The sequence below is a fragment of the Octopus bimaculoides genome, chromosome 9 (assembly GCF_046866305.1).
Source record: "Octopus bimaculoides isolate indiv1 chromosome 9, ASM4686630v1, whole genome shotgun sequence".
NCBI lineage: Eukaryota > Metazoa > Mollusca > Cephalopoda > Octopoda > Octopodidae > Octopus > Octopus bimaculoides.
In genome coordinates this window covers 23602644-23623064 of record NC_142936.1, presented here as the reverse complement: position 1 = coordinate 23623064, position 20421 = coordinate 23602644, and the positions used below count along the sequence as shown (strand labels likewise).

The window sequence follows — 20421 nt, the reverse complement described above, 5'->3', positions numbered from 1 at the left end:
ATGTCTTAAATAAGAAATCCCCCAAAAGAAATCTTTTGGTTATGCAGGGATTACCCAACACTGGGAAATCAATGATCGCTCACTCAATTGCTGACTTATTCAAACAAGTTTCTACTATACAAGGTACCACTAAGATTATCACAGATTCCTGGAGAGCATATAACAGCCTACCAAACCATTCCATTGTCAACCAGCGTCACCTTTGTGGATCCCAATGATGCCTCAGTCCACACAAACACCTTTCTTTTCTCCATGCGGTGTATGAAAATGAACCCAATATTTCTGTATCCAAAACAGAAAGCAGCAATTCTGAAGAGAACTCCAATAGCAACAGGTAGAACAAATCTATACCTGAATGGAGTAAGAAGTTAAAAACTATTTTTGTAAAGGATTTTTCTGAATAGAGTGGACCTACTCACAGACTTTCCCAGGAGTCAAAGCCATGAGTTTTTATTTTTCCAGTAAGCTTGTTTGAAGCGATTAATGCGGAAACCAAGTGTTACACATAAAGTGAAACTGTAAAAAAAGATAGCTTGCAGTTTACCACAAGCATAAAAGAAATAAGGGAATTTTTGGCCATAAATATTATTATGGGTATAAGAAAATTACCCAGAATTACAAATTACTGGAGTAATCATAAACCTTTCAGAGACCAGTACGTTTCCAATGTTATGACAAGGACATGAAAACATTGAAACGATTTTTTGTGAAAGACATAAGCAATACCACAGTACATGGAGAACCAAACTTCAATCCCTTATTTAAAATAAGACCCATCAGAGAAGAATCAACATACAAAGTCATATAACCAATGATGGGCTAAGCTTAACTACCAAGATGAAGGAGAAACAACAACCCTACAGAACTCAAAGTTTTCATTGTGTCTGAACTACCATGCAAATATTATGAAGGAATAAATGCTCAACATTTCAAGATTGCTTTTCTTATTCATTCATACTCATCTAACACATAACACTGAACAATGAGATACATGCTCTCTTCATAAAAGGGCTAGTACATATATTCTAATTTTTCTTTGAATCTGTTTTGTATTTTTCATGCGTCTCCTAATAGGGTGCTGTTTGAACTGAATGTATTGCCAAGTCTAATTATTGACAAATGTCTTAAAAAAAAATTTTAATTTTATAAATATAATTTTTGCATTGACAAAATAAAATTTGACATATTTCACAACTTTTTACCCATGAATTAGCATCCCTGAAAAAAGTTGAAATGAAAAGGTTTTATAAGTACTTAACCAAAAATAAAGGTTTCAGACCAGACATGGAATGAATGTGTCATATAACAATGAGAATACAGATTTAATTTGATGTGAATGTCATATCTCAGAGAGAGAGAGATAGAACACATGGTTTTGTTATATCTTAATGAAGTTGCAGATATAACTTATCATGACTGTCACATTTCAGAGAAGGTATGGCCATAATTTGACATGGCTGTCACATCTTGAAAAATGAGTGACATGTTGTGACTGACACACTGCAGTGAAGATATTATAGTCCAAACATGATTGTCGTATCTGTGAGAAAATTAACTGGAATGTTTACATATTCTTCTCCCTGGGTAGGATATGAACTGTAAAATCTTTAAGGATAAGAAAAATAGGAATTTTGCAGTTCATGCTTATCCCAACACATTAATGATATAAATGAAATGAGACAGTCATACCTTAAAGTTAAAACCAAGTCAAAGATATGTATTTTCCAGCATCATACCTTCTGTTTTATGATAGTGACTGATTATAACAGATGGGTAATTATATAAAAAGCAAAAACAAACCCATACATTTCCAACAAATGTGAAATTGTGATAATAAAAAAAATTGTTTTACTTTGAATGGATGAATCAAAATACATCCACTTTGTTTATCTTTCTCTGTTCACATACGCCATAAAGTAAGTTTCCATAAAAGTCAAAAGTTAGACTGATACAGCTGGCATAAAATACTGGAGAGTTACATCATCATGAAGAAGTAAAATGTGTATCATTTGGTCTTCACTGAAATCTGCATCAGAAAAAAAACGAAAAAAAACATGAATAACAGGCAAACAAGAGTAGCAAAAAGTTTCAACAAAAACGAAAGATTAAATAATACAGTACAATGAATGATTAACCCATTGGTTTGTTTTTTCTTTTTGGTCGGTTTCATGTAATTTGAAAATGAGTTTAGTAAAATAACTATATTAAGCTGGTGTTTGGATCATAAATTCTCATTAAATTTTGATGAAAGATTTAATTTTGATCACTAATAAACTTTTACCATATTTCTGTCAAAATACACTGCCATTGTTTCAATTAATTCTTTAAATAATAAGGAATGAAGTGAAATAACCTTTTTGTTTTTAAGCTGGTGTCTGGAATGTATATCAACTTCAAATTTTGAAGGAAGGCTTTGATTACAGATCACTTTAAACCCTTTGGCGTTCAGAGTCAAATGCAATGCTAATTTATTCACATTGTTTTGAATTCATCCTGCTTTATCTTGCAGACTTCGTGATTGTTTATGTTCAAAATGATATTCTAGGGCAGGTGTGAGATGTCAGACCTGGCCAATTTGAACATACATCACTTATGTTCTAGATGGTCATAGACTCTTTAAATTTTCCACATAATGAGTACTGCCACCCCGAGGGGACAAAAGCACCTCATAGGTAAATAACAAATACCAATGATCATTGCTTCAAGGGACATTACTCTTGATGACATAGTTATGCTACTTTCATTTCGTCTTCCACTAAAGTTTTTACAATGCCCATTTACTGCCGATATTTGCACATTAGCACTTCCTATGCAATTTAAATCAACTTCTATTTATCTTTCAAATGCCTTCAGAAATTAATCAATATTATAAATATTCTCTGCTGTTACTGATACCAAGTTGTGACACTTGTACAGTTTTTACAACGCCTAATCACGGCAAACTGCCAATGTTAGCACTTCCTTGAGGAAGATGCCCTAAGGCTCAAACGTCTCAACCCTTCCTAAGGCCATTGTGACAATTTTCTGAACCCACTCAGCAAACATCATTCAGGCATTCAACTTAACCCCTCTCTACCTTCATTTTGCAGATAACCTTGCAATGCCACCAGGGAGAAAGTGAGCTCACATAGGTAGACTGTCTCATGCTGCTCTCAAAGTCAGATGATATCAGGATAACGAAACAAGACCAGAGGTCCCACAGACTGTCCCAGCAGGTTGATGCCACTGCCCATGCAGTACATGCACCTGCAATTTTTGCAACCATTAAGGCTTCAAAATCTAAAGAGCTGGTGGCCCGCCAAGCCTGTCATGCTGCAACTGTTGCCACCAGGGCGCTACTGAGTCATTTCAACAATGGACTATCCTATTGGCATGTCTTGCCAAAAACGCTTCAGCTGCAAGGGTTACAGAGTCACCTTGACAACAGGCTATCCAGTTGGCCCGTCATACCAAAAATGCTTCAGCTGCAGACTCTCAACAACAGCACACAGCCAGAAGGAAGTGTAATGCTGAAACTATTGCTACTGCAAGGGCTTCAGTCACAACAATGCACAGCTTGGAGGGCATGTAATGCTAAAACTACTGCTGCTGCACGGACTGCAGGGTCACCAGCACAGCACACCATCCACTGCTGCTGCACAGGCTGCAGAGTCACCAGCACAGTGCACAAATCATTAGGTTTTGAATTCTGCTTTAATATCCACTGCAAGGGCTTCAGAAATGGATGAACAAAGGACAATGCAACTTCAAACCAATGCAAACTTGAAGACTCTGCATAGGGGCACATCAAAGTCATTGGTCAGTCAGTGGTCTTTTAAAATACTTCACTATGACCCTGCCAAAGACTGCTTCCCACTGTGATGCTACCATCGGAAATATGCCTTATTTATCCGTTCTGTGCAGCAGAAAACACTTGCCCAATGTGCCATGCAATGGAACTGAACCTAAAACCATGTAGTTGGGAAGTAAACTTAACCACCCAGCCAAACCTATGCCATGCATTAGTGAATTCTATATAAACACATGTACAACTTTACAGAACAAAACTGGGATATGCAACGTAATCTAGGTAACCAAGAGAACAGGTTAGTGTTGGGCAGTGGTGAATTATTGCAGGATTGAACTGAGGTACTGGAATGTTGGTGTGTCGGTATTTTGTCTGGTAATCTATTTCTTCCAATTCTAGGTATGCACTGGGTTACAATGAAATGCTTAATAATGAACAAAGTTAATACCTTACTCTATGTAAAAGAAAGAATATACTTACTACATATAACACGTGACGGATTTAATTGTAGACCATTAAGAAATTGAGCAAATTTCTTGAGGTCAACTCTCACTTCAGAGAACTCAGAAGGATCTTTGGAAGAGGACTGGATCAGATCGCTATTTTTGTCCTCTGGAAAAGAATAAATTTATTGTAGAAAAGTGTAATTTAATATACAAAATGTAGGAGAGAAACATTTATTAAAGAATAAAAGCAAAATATTAGCATTTAAATAAACTTTTGTTTAAAGCAGTGGTTCTCAACCAGGGTCCATACAAGATTTTATGAGGATTTTATGGGGGTCCACACAAGCAAAATAGTAAATTGAGTCCAAATAGTATTTTATGGATCCATGAAAAATTTTTAGTTTAGATGTATTTATTACAAGAAGCAGCTATGTTTCTTTCTCTGACAATTTACATAGTCCTAGAAATTTTGAAAGAAGTAGCTATAAAACTATTTTTTAAACATCAAATAGCTACGGGGGATCCACCAGAGGAAAACTGTAATTAAAGGGGTCCATAGATAAAAAATAGTCAAGAACTACTGCTTCAGAGAATAATCTAGTTGAAGTTCTTTTGTTTCTATCAATCATTTTTTATACAATGACCAAAGTGTCATTTAATATACAAGATCCAAGGACCCAATGGATTGCATGAAGAGCCACTGTTTGTTTTGGCATGATTTCTGCAGCTGAATGCCCTCACTAATGCCGAACCACTTTACAGAGTGTACTGGGTACTTTTCTTGTGACACCAGCCACTAATGAGGCCGCCAAGTAAATTGCAAGACAAAGTAAGAAAAAAACCCTCAACTGAGTGAGGTTGCAGTAGAAAAGGAAGTGGTTTTATGCCAGGTGGTGAGAAGCTAAAGTATGACTGAGAGACAGACACAGGCATCATGGAGTAGAGGAAATTCATGGCTACTCTACATTATCTAGAATGGGTGCCTGGAAAGAAGATAAAGATGGTTATGACAAAGTATCAAAGCATACCATCAAGATAACGTGAGTATAAGAATACAGACGATTGGGAAGGGTGAGTAAATAAGTTCACGAGGGTGTAAAAAAAAGAATGACAAATTGTTAGAGATGGATAGTTCATGGTGAGTACTCTTGTCATGTGGAACAGTTGGCACAGTATTTGGTGTCAAGGAAGTTTGGCATCAGTAAATAAGCCAGTTCGATGCAACAGTGGATGTGACAGTTAATGTGAACAGTGGACAGTTTTGAACTTGCTGCGAAAATGGTCAGTGTGAACTTGGCAATGTAAAGAATGTGAAATGGTTACTGGACTAAGATGAATTCAGAAGTAACAACAGAGTCCAGTCGAAAAAAAAAAAAAGATTAAAAAAGAGGTAGAAAATAAATCATTAGACTGGTGAATAAAAGAAGAGCTCACCAAAAGAAGTCTACACATTTCAGAGGTAAATGGAAGAACTGAAAACTCTCTAAAGAACTGTCTATTTATTTCATAAATGTTTATTCACCTCTTTAATTAAAGTTCTTTTATTTTGGTTACACTTAATGGTTTTGTCAACTCTTTTGACTTCTGTAACCACCACCACTTCTGCTCTAAGCAAGTTGGCCTGCTGAACTCACCAATGGTCTTCTGAGCTATGGACACTGACTGTTGGTGCATGGCTAAGGTATCAGGAGGTTGCAACAATTGGCGTCAGAAATGGGATGGTAACAAACAAAACCATTTAGAATAACCAAAATAAAAGAACTTTAAGAGGTGAACAAACATTTATGGAATAAATAGACAGTGCTTTAGAGAGTTTTCAGAGAGTTCTTCCATTTACCACTGAAATGAGGTAAACGAAGTCAAAGTAAAACACACACAGTGGTTGCAGGAACAGGATAGGAAAAACTTGAACCAGAAGACAGATCTTTTAATGACACCAATTGTGGCACCCCATGCAGGCCTCCTGATACCACCAACAGGCTCCAACAGTCCGTGTCCGTGGCTCAGGAGACTGCACGTGACTTCAGCAAGCCAACTTGCTTAGAGCAGGCGGTTACAGAAGTCAGAGGAGTTGACAATAACCAAAATAAAAGAACTTTAAGAGGAGAATAAATAGTTCTTTTGAGAGTTTTTAGAAAGTTCTTTCATTTACCTCTGAAATGTGAAGACTTCTTTTGGTGAGCTCTTTTTTTATTCACCAGCCTAATGATTTATTCTCTACCTCTTCTTTTTTTATCATTTTTTTTTTTGACTGGACTGTTGTTACTTCTGAATTCATCTTAGTCCAGTAACCATTTCACATTCTTTACATTGTCAAGTTTACACTGACTATTTTCACATTGCAAGGTTTGTAAGAAGCTTGCTTTCCCATCACATGGTTCTGGGTTCACTCCCATTGCGTGATACTTTGAGCAAGTGTCTTCTACTACAGCCTCAGACTTACCAAAGTCTTGTGAGTTGATTTGGTAGGTGATAACTGAATGAAGCCCGTCATATATATATATATATATATATATATATATATATACATACACATGCGCATGTGTATCTGCCCCAACTGCCACTTGACAACCAGTGTTGGTGTGTTTATGTCCCCATAACTTGGCGGTTCAGTAAAGTGACTGATAGAACAAGCACTACGCTTAAAAAATAAAAAAAGTACAGGGAATCAATTCATTTGACTAAAATCCTTCAAGGTAGTGCCTCAGCATAGCAGTAGTCTAATAACTGGAAAAAAAAAGAAGAAAAAAATATGGGGGTAGGGAAAAGAAGTTTAAAATATAAAGGTTACTTACTCCATTTAGGGTTTGTCAAATCCCTGAAATAAGTACAAACAGATGCTACATCTGTTTCCACTGTTAACTTCATTTTACCATCATAGTTTGCAGAAACGATCTAGAAATTTAAAAAAAAAAAAAATGAAGTGCTATTTAAAAAAAATTATCATATATAGAATAGCTCAGTAAACTCTCATAATAATCTGTGAGGAGTCACAGATTATTATGAGAAAGGAATAATATTAGTCGTGATAAAATAAACAGAATGTAAAAATATTTAGTGAATGCAAGTGAAACAGCATTAAATTAAAATTGCCATTGTGTATCTTCCTAAATGTATATATAGTGTTGACAGGCATGATATTGTAGAACTGTCTGAGATAAAATCTCTCCATAGACTTGTGTTAAAACAAATACATATTGAAGCAAACATCACATCAATGACACGAGAATGACAGATGCAGTTTGCGATAAAATGGGGCTGCTCGATGTTTCAATTATGTATATCAAGTTTCTCTACAACCCAGCAAGATTTTCACAATACCAGTGGATGTATTATTCAATTTCCTAAATATCACAGGGATAAATTTTGTTTAGGCTTGTGACAAGTAGGTCCATATCACTGATGAAACCCCAAGAAACATGTCTGGCTTTCTCAAGAGTCACTACTGAGATGATGTTTGCCTCACTTCGCTATACACTGTGCTTTTAATACATCTATGAAAAGATTTCACCTCAGAACTCTACAGCATCATACAATTCAAGGGATATATATATTTCATATGTTACTGTTATGGGGATAATAGTTATAATGGAACACCCCTCTCATATGACAAGTGGTATGTGCTAGTCATTACAAATATTGTGATGTCAAGCAGTCGAGTAGTTGATCATACATAGTCATGACTTACTTGCCTAACTAACTATACTGTTATACAGGAGTGGACATTGTAACAGTCCAACAGAGGATTACAACAATGGTGACAAGGAATTAACAAACTCACAAGGAGTTATGAAACTCACAAAAGTTCTTTGTGCGAATTTTACAGTATACAAAATCATAAAATAATGGAAGAATTGTTAGCCAGTTTGCTCAAGTTGCAAAAACAGCAACAACAACAACTGAAAGAGCAACAACAATTACTATTACAACAACAAATGCTGCAATTAATGAATATCAAGTCGTCAAACAAATGCTGCAAAGATGTTCTTGCCAGATTTTATTGCAAACTCAATGACGGAATTTAAGTATGAACCAGACGAAGGAGTTACCTTCGAGGCGTACTATAGAAGATACGAACAGATCTTCAATAAAGAGCGCAAAGATTGGGACAATATGAAAACGCGTCTAATCTTAAGAAAACTGACAGCAGGAGAACATAGATGTTACAGCAATTACGTACTCCTGAAAAACCTTCTGACAAACTTTAAAAATACAATAGACATACTGTGTAATATTTTTAGCAAGGAAAGCTTGTTCAATACACACTGGAAATGTTTGAACCTAGAAAAGAACAAGGAGGGCTACATCACACATGCTGGCAGAGTTAACTTAAAATGTGAAAAGTTCTAACTGGACAAATTAACAACAGATATGTTCAAGTGGCTGATATTTACTTGGACTAACTGCAGAAAAAGATGCAGAGGTTAGAACAAGAATTCTCACTAAGCTGGAGCAAAACCATGCTATAAACCTTACAAGTGTCAGAAGAATGTGAAAGAATAGTAAATTTAAGATACGACAGAAAATTTAACAAGTGAAACAAGTGTGAAACAGGCAGAATAGAAAGCAAGTATATACTAAAGTACAGTACAAACAGGACAAGAATCAAGAAACAAACCCATGTTTTGCATGTGAAGGTCTACACCTGAGAAAAAACTGCCCGTTTAAGACTGTTTCTGTTGTGGAAAAACTGGACACATAAAAGCACACTATAAAACCAAGATGACAAAACGTTGGAACAAAGGAAAAAAAATAAACAAGATGTCATGGAAAGAAAATGGTAATATGACAAAGAGGAAATTCGTAAATGTGAAAATTGAAAATACAAGAGGTAAAATGCAGTTAGTTACTGGAAGTGATATTACCATTGTGAATGAAGAAACGAAGTATATCGGTAAGCCGAAATTAAGTAAATCTACAAAAGTATCACACAGTGTTACGGGTAAAAGATTGTATTTTGTAGGCAACTTTGTGTGTAATGTGACATTTCACGACCAAATGAAAACAGCAAAGGTATATGTATTAAAAAATTCCGTTAATCTATTCAATACAGGTGGATGGAACTATTCAAATTGTGGAATACACCTATTAGTGTTTTGTGCAGGAATATAGTCAGTTCAGTCGAAGGTTCGAATGCAGCTGAGGGATTGAAACAAAAAATAAAACATTTATTTCCAGATGTTTTCTCAGATAAACTGGGCTGCTACACAAAAAACAAAGACAAAAATTGTAGTAAAATATAGTGCAACACCTGTATTTAAGCTAAAACGGAAGGTGCAGGGGTGGCTGTGTGGTTAGTAGCTTGCTTACCAACCACATGGTTCCGGGTTCATTCCCACTGCGTGGCACCTTGGGCAACTGTCTTCTACTATAGCCTAGGACTGACCAAAGCTATGTGAGTGGATTTGGGAGACGGAAACTGAAAGAAGCCCGTCATATATATGTGTATACACATACATATATATATATATGCATGTGTGTGTGTGTGTGTGTTTGTCTCTTTAGCATTGCTTGACAATCGATGCTGGTGCGTTTATGTCCCCGTCACTTAGTGGTTCGGCAAAAAGAGACCGATAGAATAAGTACTAGGCTTACAAAGAATAAGTCCCGGAGTCGATTTGCTTGACTAAAGGCGATGCTCCAGCATGGCCGCAGTCAAATGACTGAAACAAATAAAGAGAGAGTACTGTTCATGGCACTAGAACAAGTAAATAATGAACTCGAAAGTCTTGAAAGCCTAGGAATAATCAAGAAGATGGACCACTAAGATTGGGCAGCACTTATGGTCTACGTAAAAAGGAAAAATAAGAATTTGTGCAGATTTTTCAACAGGGTTCAATGATTGGTTAATCTCATGTAACTACCCACTGCTGAATCCTGAGGAAGTGTTTGCAAAATTGAATGGAGGGAAATTCTTCTCAAAATTAGACTTCTCAGAGGCATATCTACAAATCCAAATAGAAGAAGAATGCTCACACTTATTAGCCATGAATACATGACTTCCCTATCGCCTATTTAGACAATATCCTAATAAAAAATGAATCACATGAACATATAGAACACGTAAAGAAGGTATTCGAAAAAATAAGGAAAATGCAAATTTCGATGTCTTTCTCATGATCATTATTTAGCATGCTGGCATGGGCTGGATGACTCAAGAGATGATAAACCAGCAAACTGCACCAAACTCCAGTCTGCTTTGGCATGGTCTCTATGGCTGGATGCCCTTTCTAATACCGGTACACTTTACAGTGCACTGGGTGCTTTTTATGCATCAATGGCACTAGTGAGATCACCAACTAGCAAGACAAGACCCCCTCAAATGAGAGGGTGTGGTATTGGGGGAGATGGCTTAATACCAGGAAACGAGAAGCTAAAGTATCACATTGTGAAATCAGGATTTAGATTCCTGGCACCTTCTAGATGAAGCCATTTTAAGTCATGAAACCCCAAGGCAAACATGATAAACTGTAACGGTATGTATAAGTGGAGGGAAGTTGTGGAAGAGGGAGGTCCCGGGAAAACCTGGGATGAAATACTGAAGGCCAATCTCAAAACATTACAATGAGGATGACAGAGAACTGTAGCACACTGCTGCACTCAAGAAGACATGTCCACTACAACAATTGAGATCCTAAAGACAAGATACCACATAAAAAGCACTGGTTTGGGTGCCGGTGCCATGTAAAAAGTAACCAGTACACCCTGTAAAGTGATTGGTATTAAGAAGGGCATCCAACTGTAGAAACCAAGCCAAAATGGACTATGGAACCTAGTGCAGCCCCTGGCCTTGCCAGTTCCTGTCAAGCCATCCATCCAAAGCCCATATGGAAAACAGATAATGACTGATGATACTAAATTGAACTAAGGTGCTGAAAAGTTCCTGGCTTTAAAGCTATCATGAAAGGCCTGGTTGGAGACCCAACCTTCGGAGTTCTATTACAGGGCTTAGAAAAACTGAAGGACAGTTGCAATAAGTTTGTGAATCTGAGAGGGGAACATGTTGAATAAAATCACAATTAACTGATCTTCCTGTATATTCTTTTACCCAAAGCCAGGAACTTTTCAGCACCTCCTCATATGCACAGGGAAAACATTAATTACATTGTTGCATAGCCATAATTAACTAGGTTTGAGTAAACATGCAACAAGACAGCTGACTAAACAGGGAACAACCTACTTCACTAGTTATATTAGTTTACCATTCTTTAAGCCTGGTTTTAGACCAAACTTTCAATCAATGGTTGGTTGCATAGGGTATGAATATTGTAAGTCAAAGTAAGTTGCATTAGTTGTACTGTTTTCAGTATGTTTTCAGTATAGTGGTACTTTAGAATTTACTAAAAACAACAAATCAATTTAGTAAGGAAAAATGTTTTTTACTGAAATTTCCTAGCACTTTCCAAGAAATGATTGAAAAACGTGATTAAACCAGATAAATTTACTGACACACTGGAATCATCCCAGAAGTAAAACAAATTAACTTCTAATAACGGTAATATTTTCTGAATAAATCTGACCTTTCAAATCTTTATTATTGTAATACCTGTTACCTTCGGATAGCTTAATTAAGAAATTAAATTACAAGACTTCCAAGAAATCAAGTAAACAAGTTATCTCCCTTAACTTGTTTGTTACAGTTGACATTCGAAAATCTGGTTCCTCTATACTGTATTGGCAAGCCACGGTTTTCTGGAGGCGCCATTTAGGTTTTGATGCTCATTCCTTCTCATTTTATCATTTATTTGCTGCTGTATAGCTCCATAATGGATTCAGTAAAGAAAGAGGTGGCGTAAAACGTAAACATCATGCATTGTCGATAGTAGAGTAAGTGGAAATGCTAAAGAAACTTAATAGCAGCGCGTCTGTGTGAACCATTTGTGAAACATACGACATTGGCTATTCAACAGTGTATGATATTAAAAAACAAAAGGAAAAACTGTTCCAGCTCTTCTCTGACAGTGGATCAAAAAAAGCAAATGTTTGTGAAGAAATCAATGACAGAGGGAAAAAGTTTGGAACTGGACCAAGTTCTCATAACCTGGTTCAATCTTCGTGTAAGTGAAGGTGTGAAAATTTCTGGTGAGTCGTTAAAGGAACAAGCCAAAGTTTTTCATGAAGAGCTGGGGTTGCAACACAAGTGTGAATATTCAGAAGGTTGGCTGCATCGTTTCCAGTTGCTACATGGCTTACAGTTTCGTGCATTGTGTAGTGAAAAAGCATTTAATAGACAAAGATGCAGCTAATGAATATGTAGATGAATTTGCAAAGTCAGTTAGTGATGAACATTTAAGTCCTGAACAAGTGTACAATGCTGACGAGACTGCCTTGTTTTGGAGCTGTACGCCAAAATGATATCTGACAACTGAGAATATAGAATCACCATCGGGGTTTAAAGCTTCAAAGGATCGCATCATAGTAATGTGCTGCTCTAATGTTACGAATAAGTTGCTTGTTATCAGGAAAAGTTTACATCTAAGGGCTTTCAAGGGAATGACACAGTTTCCTGTCTATTACTGTGCCAACAAGAAGGGGTGGGTTACCACTGATATTACATTAGATTGGTTTCAAAAATGTTTTGTCCCTGAAAACATCAACACTGAAAGATGGATGGCATAAATTGTGGCCAAGTTTAATGTTTACTTCTCATTGTAACGAAGGCACTGAAAATAATTTTGGAGAGTTTAGGGTTTCCAAAGAAATGCAGCCTATACAGGAATTTATTGCTAATGTTAAAGATGTAACTAATCCTGATGCCAGAGCTTTCATCAAGGATAAATGAATATGTTTTAACAGAATGGATGGATATTGATGATAATGTGCCTACAGTTCATTATAGATTCTGAAATTGTAGATATGATTAAAAGTCCAGAGAGAAATGCCTGTACAGGTAGTGATGAAGATGAAAGCAGTGATGAAAATGAGGAAGATGTGAGAGAAAGAATCTTTATTGACAGGTTAATTACATTGACAACTGAACTGCTGGCTGGACTAGAAGAATGAAGTTTTGTAAGTGAACAAGAAATCATAAATGTTTACTTGCTCCAAAGTAGACTTATTAGAGAAAGACCCAAATATATAAAGCAATAGACACTGCACAATATATTCAAGAAAATAACCAGGAAGCAGGAAGAAGCTGCAGCAGTGTCCACACTTGATAATCCACTGCCATCAAGTTCAAGTCAATCAGATGTGCTGTCACCACCATCAACATTTCCTCCTGTGTCACTGATGAAGATAATGATCCTGACAGCCCATCTTTCAAGGATACAGTAATGATTAAAATTCTAAGGAACTATTTTATCTAGCTGAATTAAAATTCAGAGGATTTTTTTAAATTAAAATTCTGAGAAGCTATTTTATTTAGTTGAATTAAAATTCTGTAGACCTATTTTATTTAATTAGTGAACATTAAAATTTTATTTGCTTTTTATTTAGTGTTCAATTTTCTCTCTTTAAAGGACTGTACAGATAATAATTTTCTGTTAAATATATACAGCATATATAACCATAAAAACTCTGGCTTTTTTAAAATCCAGCATTCCTCAGGTCTGGAGGTTGCCAGATTTCTTTATGTCAACCTGTACTAGATATAGATCTTTAGAACAATTATTCCTATTAGACAAAAACTGCCACCTCTTGTAAGATGGCATGAAGACATTAACATACTCATTATTAAAACAATGAATAATAAACACTATTTTGTACTTAGCACACAAAAGATTTTGACAAGGTTCCATACTTTTTAATCTGGTATGTTCTAAGAATGTAGGTGATGGCTCAAAAGAATAGGTTCAAGCATTGTATAAGAAAGCTATAAGTTTTGAGTAGGCAGAGATTTTTTTTAAGGAATCTAGTGCAGAGGTGACATTCATAATGACTCTTAGCTTAACCTCTAATTAGTCAATTAAGTTTGTGGAAGTTCAAACAAGAGTTGATAGCTAACTGTCTTTCAGAGTTTTTATTCAATGACTGCTCCTTGTAAAATCTAGCACAATGTTGCAGAAAAGTTCCAAATCTGGTTGAATGGTCAAGAGTATAAGCGTCTTGTCTTATCTCTTTAGCATTTAAACTGGTTATATCCGGCCCTTGTTCTACCTTCTATCTGGCTTCTCATACCTATTCTACAATGTCATTCTAAAAATAATCACATACTTGAAATATTGAAACTGCACGATAATGCCCGATTAATTAAATATAATGCAAATATATAAGCACTGCATTTGACAAAATAATCTGAATGCTAAAGGGTCAAAGTTAACATACTAAGAACCAAAACAAATCGGTTATAAAGAACATAAAAACTACAGCAGTATTTAGGAAGAGGTCCTTATAAGAGTACACAGTACAATTTATGAATAAACAAAAGATTAGATTCCTCTTATGAGACCAATTTCAGATGTAAAGGAAGAAGAAATGGGAATATGTCAAAACTTGATTTAAAATGATGCAGGATATAAACACACTAAAAAATATGCAATCAGTATTTTACTTAACATTAAGGCAGCAAGCTGACAGAATCATTAGCATGAAAGATGCTTCTCAGTAATTTTGTTATTGTAAGACTAATGATTGTTTTGTGGACCTTAAACTTAGGATGATGCAATGAATACACAAGTTATTTGTCCATCCATATGATAACCCATTATATCTTGTGATATTGATATCCTAATATCAAGGTACCCTGTAAAAATCATTGGTGTAACTGCTGGTACCTGGTAATAAGCCCCGGTGATGGTGCCATGTAACAAGCACTATCACCAGTGGTGCTTATTACATGGCAAAATGTCTTGTGGCATTTCACCCATCTTCACATTCTGAGTTTGAATACTGCTGAGGTCAACTTTGCCTTTCGTCATTTCGAGGTCAATAAAATAGGTACCAGTTGGGTATTGGGGTTGATGCAATCGACTTATCCCTCCTCCAAAACTGCTGACTTTGTATCGAAATTTGAAACTAATATTTTACTAAACATTTTCATAGTAATTCCCTTTCATAAGTGGACTAAATCAGAAGAGGGCAGGTAGGTAGGTAGGGGTGCGTGCGTGCGTGCGTGTGTGTGTGCGCTAGCAGAGATACCTGGCCTTGCTCGGGATTAAAATGGCATAGGTTTTTATTGCTTTACTTGTTTCAGTCATGTGACTGTGGCCATGGTGGAGCACCGCCGTTGGTCAAAGAAATCAACCACAGGATTTATTCTTTGTAAGCGTAGTACTCATTGTGTCAGTGTCTTTTACCAAACCGCTAAGTTACGGGAATGTAAACACAGCAACATCAGTTGTCAAGCAATGGTGGGGGTACAAACACAAGACACAGGCACACACATATACAAATATACACATATATACGACAGTCTTCTTTCAGTTTCCGAGTAAGAAATCCACGGTATTTTTATAAAAGCTTACGCCGTTCACCGTGCAATGAGTAACGAAAATAGTCTAATAACTGAGCATATAATATATATATATAATTCTAAAATATGAAGTTTCGTAACATTGTTTACAAAATAATCCAGTAAAAAGACGATATTGAAAAAATCAGTTATGTTTCTCTCTCGCTATCTGTTTACAGCGTAGGTAGAAGGGGATTGAACTCATGTTTGCAAATAATGACGATTTGAAAATTGTTAGAACTGATGGTTTAAAATTATTTTTAATTCACGTGTTAGGAAGCAACCAAAAAAAAAAAAAAAAAAAAAAAACAAATGGCTGATTCCAGGCATTTTCGACCATGAGGAATCCATTGGTGCGATTCCCAGATTGCTATCTTGTAAGGTGTAGATTTCTATAGATGCAACACACACACACACAAACCGAGCTATACTATAGCTATAGAAGATATAGATATATATATATATATGTATATATATATATATATATGTATATATATATAAAGTCAGATTCTGATTGATTGAACAAATGAACACAGCTGTGTCTAATGATCAAAATGGCAGTTTGAATAAATGTTATGGAATACAGCAAGAAGAAAACATTGTAATTAAGAAAATCTGGTCAGCCATTGCATGAAGACCTACCACCAACCATCTTAACTGCAAGTTGTCTCTGGGTCAAGGAATGTCTGGCTAAGAGTGAGGCTAACATTGCACAATTTTCTTTCATTTAAATCTAATTCACATGCATGTCATTACATCATCGTCAATAACACACAACATCCATTTTCCATACTGGTAAGGGTCAGACAGCTTGATAGACTGGTGCAGCTCCTGGCCTTGCTGGTTTCTGTTTTGGTTTGGTCTCTAGTTTCTAGGATGCCCTTCCTAATGCCAACCACTTTACAGAGAGTACTTATTACATGGCACCATCACCAGTGTGTGTGCAAGGTACCAGCAGTTACACCAATGCTTTTTACCTGGCACTTTGGTTTTAGGATATTGATATCACAAGATATAATGGGTTATCATATGGATGGACAAATAACTTGTGTATTCATTGCATCATTCTAAGTTTAACCCTTTCGTTACCATATTTCTAACCAAATTACACCCCTTATGTGTTTCAATTAATTTCTAACATAATCATAAATTTAGGCTGGTTTCGTTAAACAACTAACTTTTTTATTTATCAACATATTAATGTGATTTTTGGAAGATAAATTAACGAACGGTTCTCAACCAATTCTATACCAAAATTTTTGTCACAAAGTGACTTTAATTACAGGTAAATACAGGTAAATTCAACAAAATATAAAATTATTAAAATTTTTGTTCAAACATCGCTATAGAAAATGGGTTATTAGCTAATATTCAATTGGGTATACAACAAAATATTATTATAGAAGAGTTGTGCACATTACTGGATTTATTACTGTCTCTTTTGCCAGTATAAAATTAAAATCCAGAGCAGTACCCAGTATTTGATTCACAAATCTTTTCCAAACTTTGATCCCCCATTTTGTGCGCTTTCCTGGCATATACTGTTGAAAACGCACTCGGCCTTTATAGCCCACCATATCCTTATCTATAAACTGTTTTATATGTGCTTTGAACACAGTCAATGAGGGGTCTTATTTTAAATAAGGGATCAAAGTCTGGTTTTCCACGTACTGGTGTACTGCTCGTGTCTCTTACATGTAGATATTGAGTCAATTTTAAAAACCGTATCCTCGTCATTATACTCGACATATTCGTCGCCAAAGGGTTCATCACTACTCCAGTAATTTGTTATTCTAGGTAACTTTCTAATGCCCATGATAATATTTATGGCAAAATATGCTTTAATTTCATTCAAGTTTATGGGAAACCTCAAACTATCCTTTTTTACGCTTTGTTTACATTTAGCGTAACGGTTTGTTTCCGCCGTAATCAATTCAAATAGGCACATCGGAAAAAGCAAAAAGAAATAGTCTAAAGCTTTACTCTCCTGGGTAAGACTGTGACTTGGTCCAGTTTCTTCAGAAAAATCACTGAAAGAAGGAGTTTTTAAATTTTCACTCCATTCAGGTACTAATTCATTATCTTTATCGCTATCATCGGAGCTCTCGGATTCACTGCTTTCATTTTCGGAAAATGAAACCTCAGATTCATTATCAAATACCACGTGCTTTTTTTTTTCGGTTACAGAGTTAGATTTATCAAGGTTTTCAACGGAAAATCCTTCGAATTCTGACTCGCTGCTTGACAGAATAAAATTCGTATCCATTTTTTTGTCAGGATTACAAATTTTGAAAACACAACAGGAACAAATTTGGAAAAAAATCTCCCAAAATTCACAAAATTAAAAAAACACGTTGATCGTCGTACAAAACTATAGCTGAACTGTTTACACAAATAATCACGTGTTTTCACGAATGTACTAACGAGATTTGCTCAGATATTCTCATTTAAATATGAATAGGTGATTACGGGCGGTTTTGGGCGGCTTGGTCACATGAACCAAAATTTTTTTCGGGCGGCTTTGGGCGGTTTGGTAACGAAAGGGTTAAGCTTCACAAAACAATCATTAATCTTACAATAACAAAATTACTGAGGAGCATCTTTCATCATCATTAAATGTCTACTTTTCCACACTTGCCTCGTCACAGAATACACTGAAGCAAATCTACAGCTTGATACTCTACTCGCAGCCAACTCATACCTGCTTCCAAGTAAGGTAATATTTCCTCATAGCCAGACATTTTTCTTGTGCTGTTTGTTTACAATCATTACATCAAAAGGGTACACATAAAAGACATGACCACATGTATGTCTACACACACACACAATAATAGGCTTCTTTCAGCTTCCACTTACCAAATCCACTCACAAACCTTTGGCTGGTACAGGCTATAACAGAAGACACTTACCCAAAGAACCACACAGTGAAACAACCTGAGATCACATGGTTGGGCAGCAAACTCCTCAATCACATGGCTATGCCTGCTCTCATGAAATGCTAAATTCATAGAGTTTCATTTTACTAGCACCGGAAATAGCAGACTGCAAACAGTTCTTAACTGTTTGCACTTTTGCAGCCTTGCACTAGTTGAATGGATTTTGCTGGAGCAAGTATTTTTACAGCTGGATACCTTTGCTGCAGCTAACCATTTAATCAGTAAACAGAAGTGAATTTTTTACTTTATTGTCTACATACAAACTGGGACATACAGACGGATGTGCTCTGCTCAGGAGTTCAAGATTGCAACTGGTGAATAGACAACAGTCTGTAGTCCAACACCATAATATCATCTATTGTGTATGATGATACCATGCTTGAGAAGACCTGTCAAGCTGAGTAAGATTTAGTCATGGCCAATACCAATGTTTCCCAACTGGCACATAAAAACCACCCCCTACACACTTGGAGTGGTTGGCATCAGAAAGAGCATCCAGCTGTAGAAACCATGCCAAATCAGATCTGGAACCTGGTGCAGCTCCCCAGCTTACCAGTTTTCAGTCAAACCATCCAACCCATGCCAGCATAGAAAACGGATATCAAATGATGATGGATAAATGTTTTGCCAAGTTTGGTTACGCCATGAAACTTTTGTAAAAGGGGTATACAATCAAGCTTAACAATACTCACCACAAAATTACTAAGACTCTTCATTTTGTCAACAACATTGCGAAGAAGCTTCAATGCAGGCATATTTATACTCACCTATCAATGTAGAAAAAAAAAAAACAATTATTAAAGTAAAATAAACATTTACAGATCGTCAAAAAAGGATCAAAGACCCTAAGAGCCATAGACTCATAACGTCATTTTCCTGGATTGTGCAGTGTATAAATTCCCCGGTGAATGGGACATCAATTTGTCAGAGGATTACTCATTTTTGCCAGCTGAGTGGACTGGAGTAATATGAAATGAAAAGTTTTGCTCAAGAACATAATGCATCATTCAGTCCAGGAATCAAAACCACAATGTTACAATTAAAGCTGACCATTAAGCCATGCACCTCCACATTTATGTATCATACTAAACAGATATACATTGTACAGGTAAAATGTTGTAGTTTTTGTCAAAGAAAATCTCATCAAGAAGCAGAGTTAAAAAGCACAACATATCGAAGGGAGATGAAAAATTCCGACAACAGCAGCTAGTGAGAATGCCAGGTGCATTTCTGTCTATGACATGTATTCATAACTTCATGCCTAGACAAAATTATATACACATACGGACGTTAAACGACGATGATGATGATGATGATACGAGGGGCTTCTTTTGGTTTTGGGGTTATTGAAGACAGTTGTCCACGATGCCAAACAGTGGGACTGAACCCTGTGGTTGAGAAGCAAACTTCTTAACCACACAGCCACACCTGTACATAAAAACAAAATTACCCATCAAAATAGGAACCACATAATCCCATATATTGTTCAATCAACAGGATAATGGGTAATGGGTAATGGGTAAAATATTATTATAAAATCAGGTAATTAGTCATAATAATATTATACCCATGTTCTCATACTGAATATATACGACGCAGTAAATATTCTCTGCAGATATATTCTTGGAATTAGCGCGCCAAAGCGAAGACTTTTGAATTTCACCATTAAGCTGTAATTAGCAGAACCATATGCACGCGCACCCATGGCGGTGGGCAACTCTGTATACGATTCTGATGATTGCGGTTACATTACAAATCAGGCTGATGAGGAATAGACAAATGGTAAGAATTTGTTAAATCCGAAACCGGTTCCTGTTTAATAATGCTTTTTTAGGTGATTTTAAATGTCTTGCCCGCTCA

The 20421-nt window shown here is 36.1% G+C and overlaps 1 protein-coding gene across 4 annotated transcripts in view; it reads right to left on the bottom strand.

Annotated features, from left to right (window-relative positions):
• Positions 1 to 20421, bottom strand: part of LOC106868947 (checkpoint protein HUS1) — a 247580-nt gene that overhangs the window by 217297 nt on the left and 9862 nt on the right. For 3 of the 4 annotated variants that reach the window (XR_016243078.1, XR_016243077.1, XR_016243076.1), the window contains exons 5-8: positions 19254 to 19328; positions 7029 to 7128; positions 4268 to 4399; positions 1853 to 2026 (exon numbers count right to left, since the gene is read on the bottom strand). Coding sequence is in view for 1 of the 4 variants with exons in the window: in XM_014914421.3 (XP_014769907.1) it covers positions 1941 to 2026; positions 4268 to 4399; positions 7029 to 7128; positions 19254 to 19328 (393 nt within the window). In the remaining 3 variants the exon portion in view is untranslated. Of the gene's footprint in view, positions 1 to 491; positions 2027 to 4267; positions 4400 to 7028; positions 7129 to 19253; positions 19329 to 20421 lie in introns of those variants that run through there. The other variant, XM_014914421.3, reaches the window with a different exon arrangement.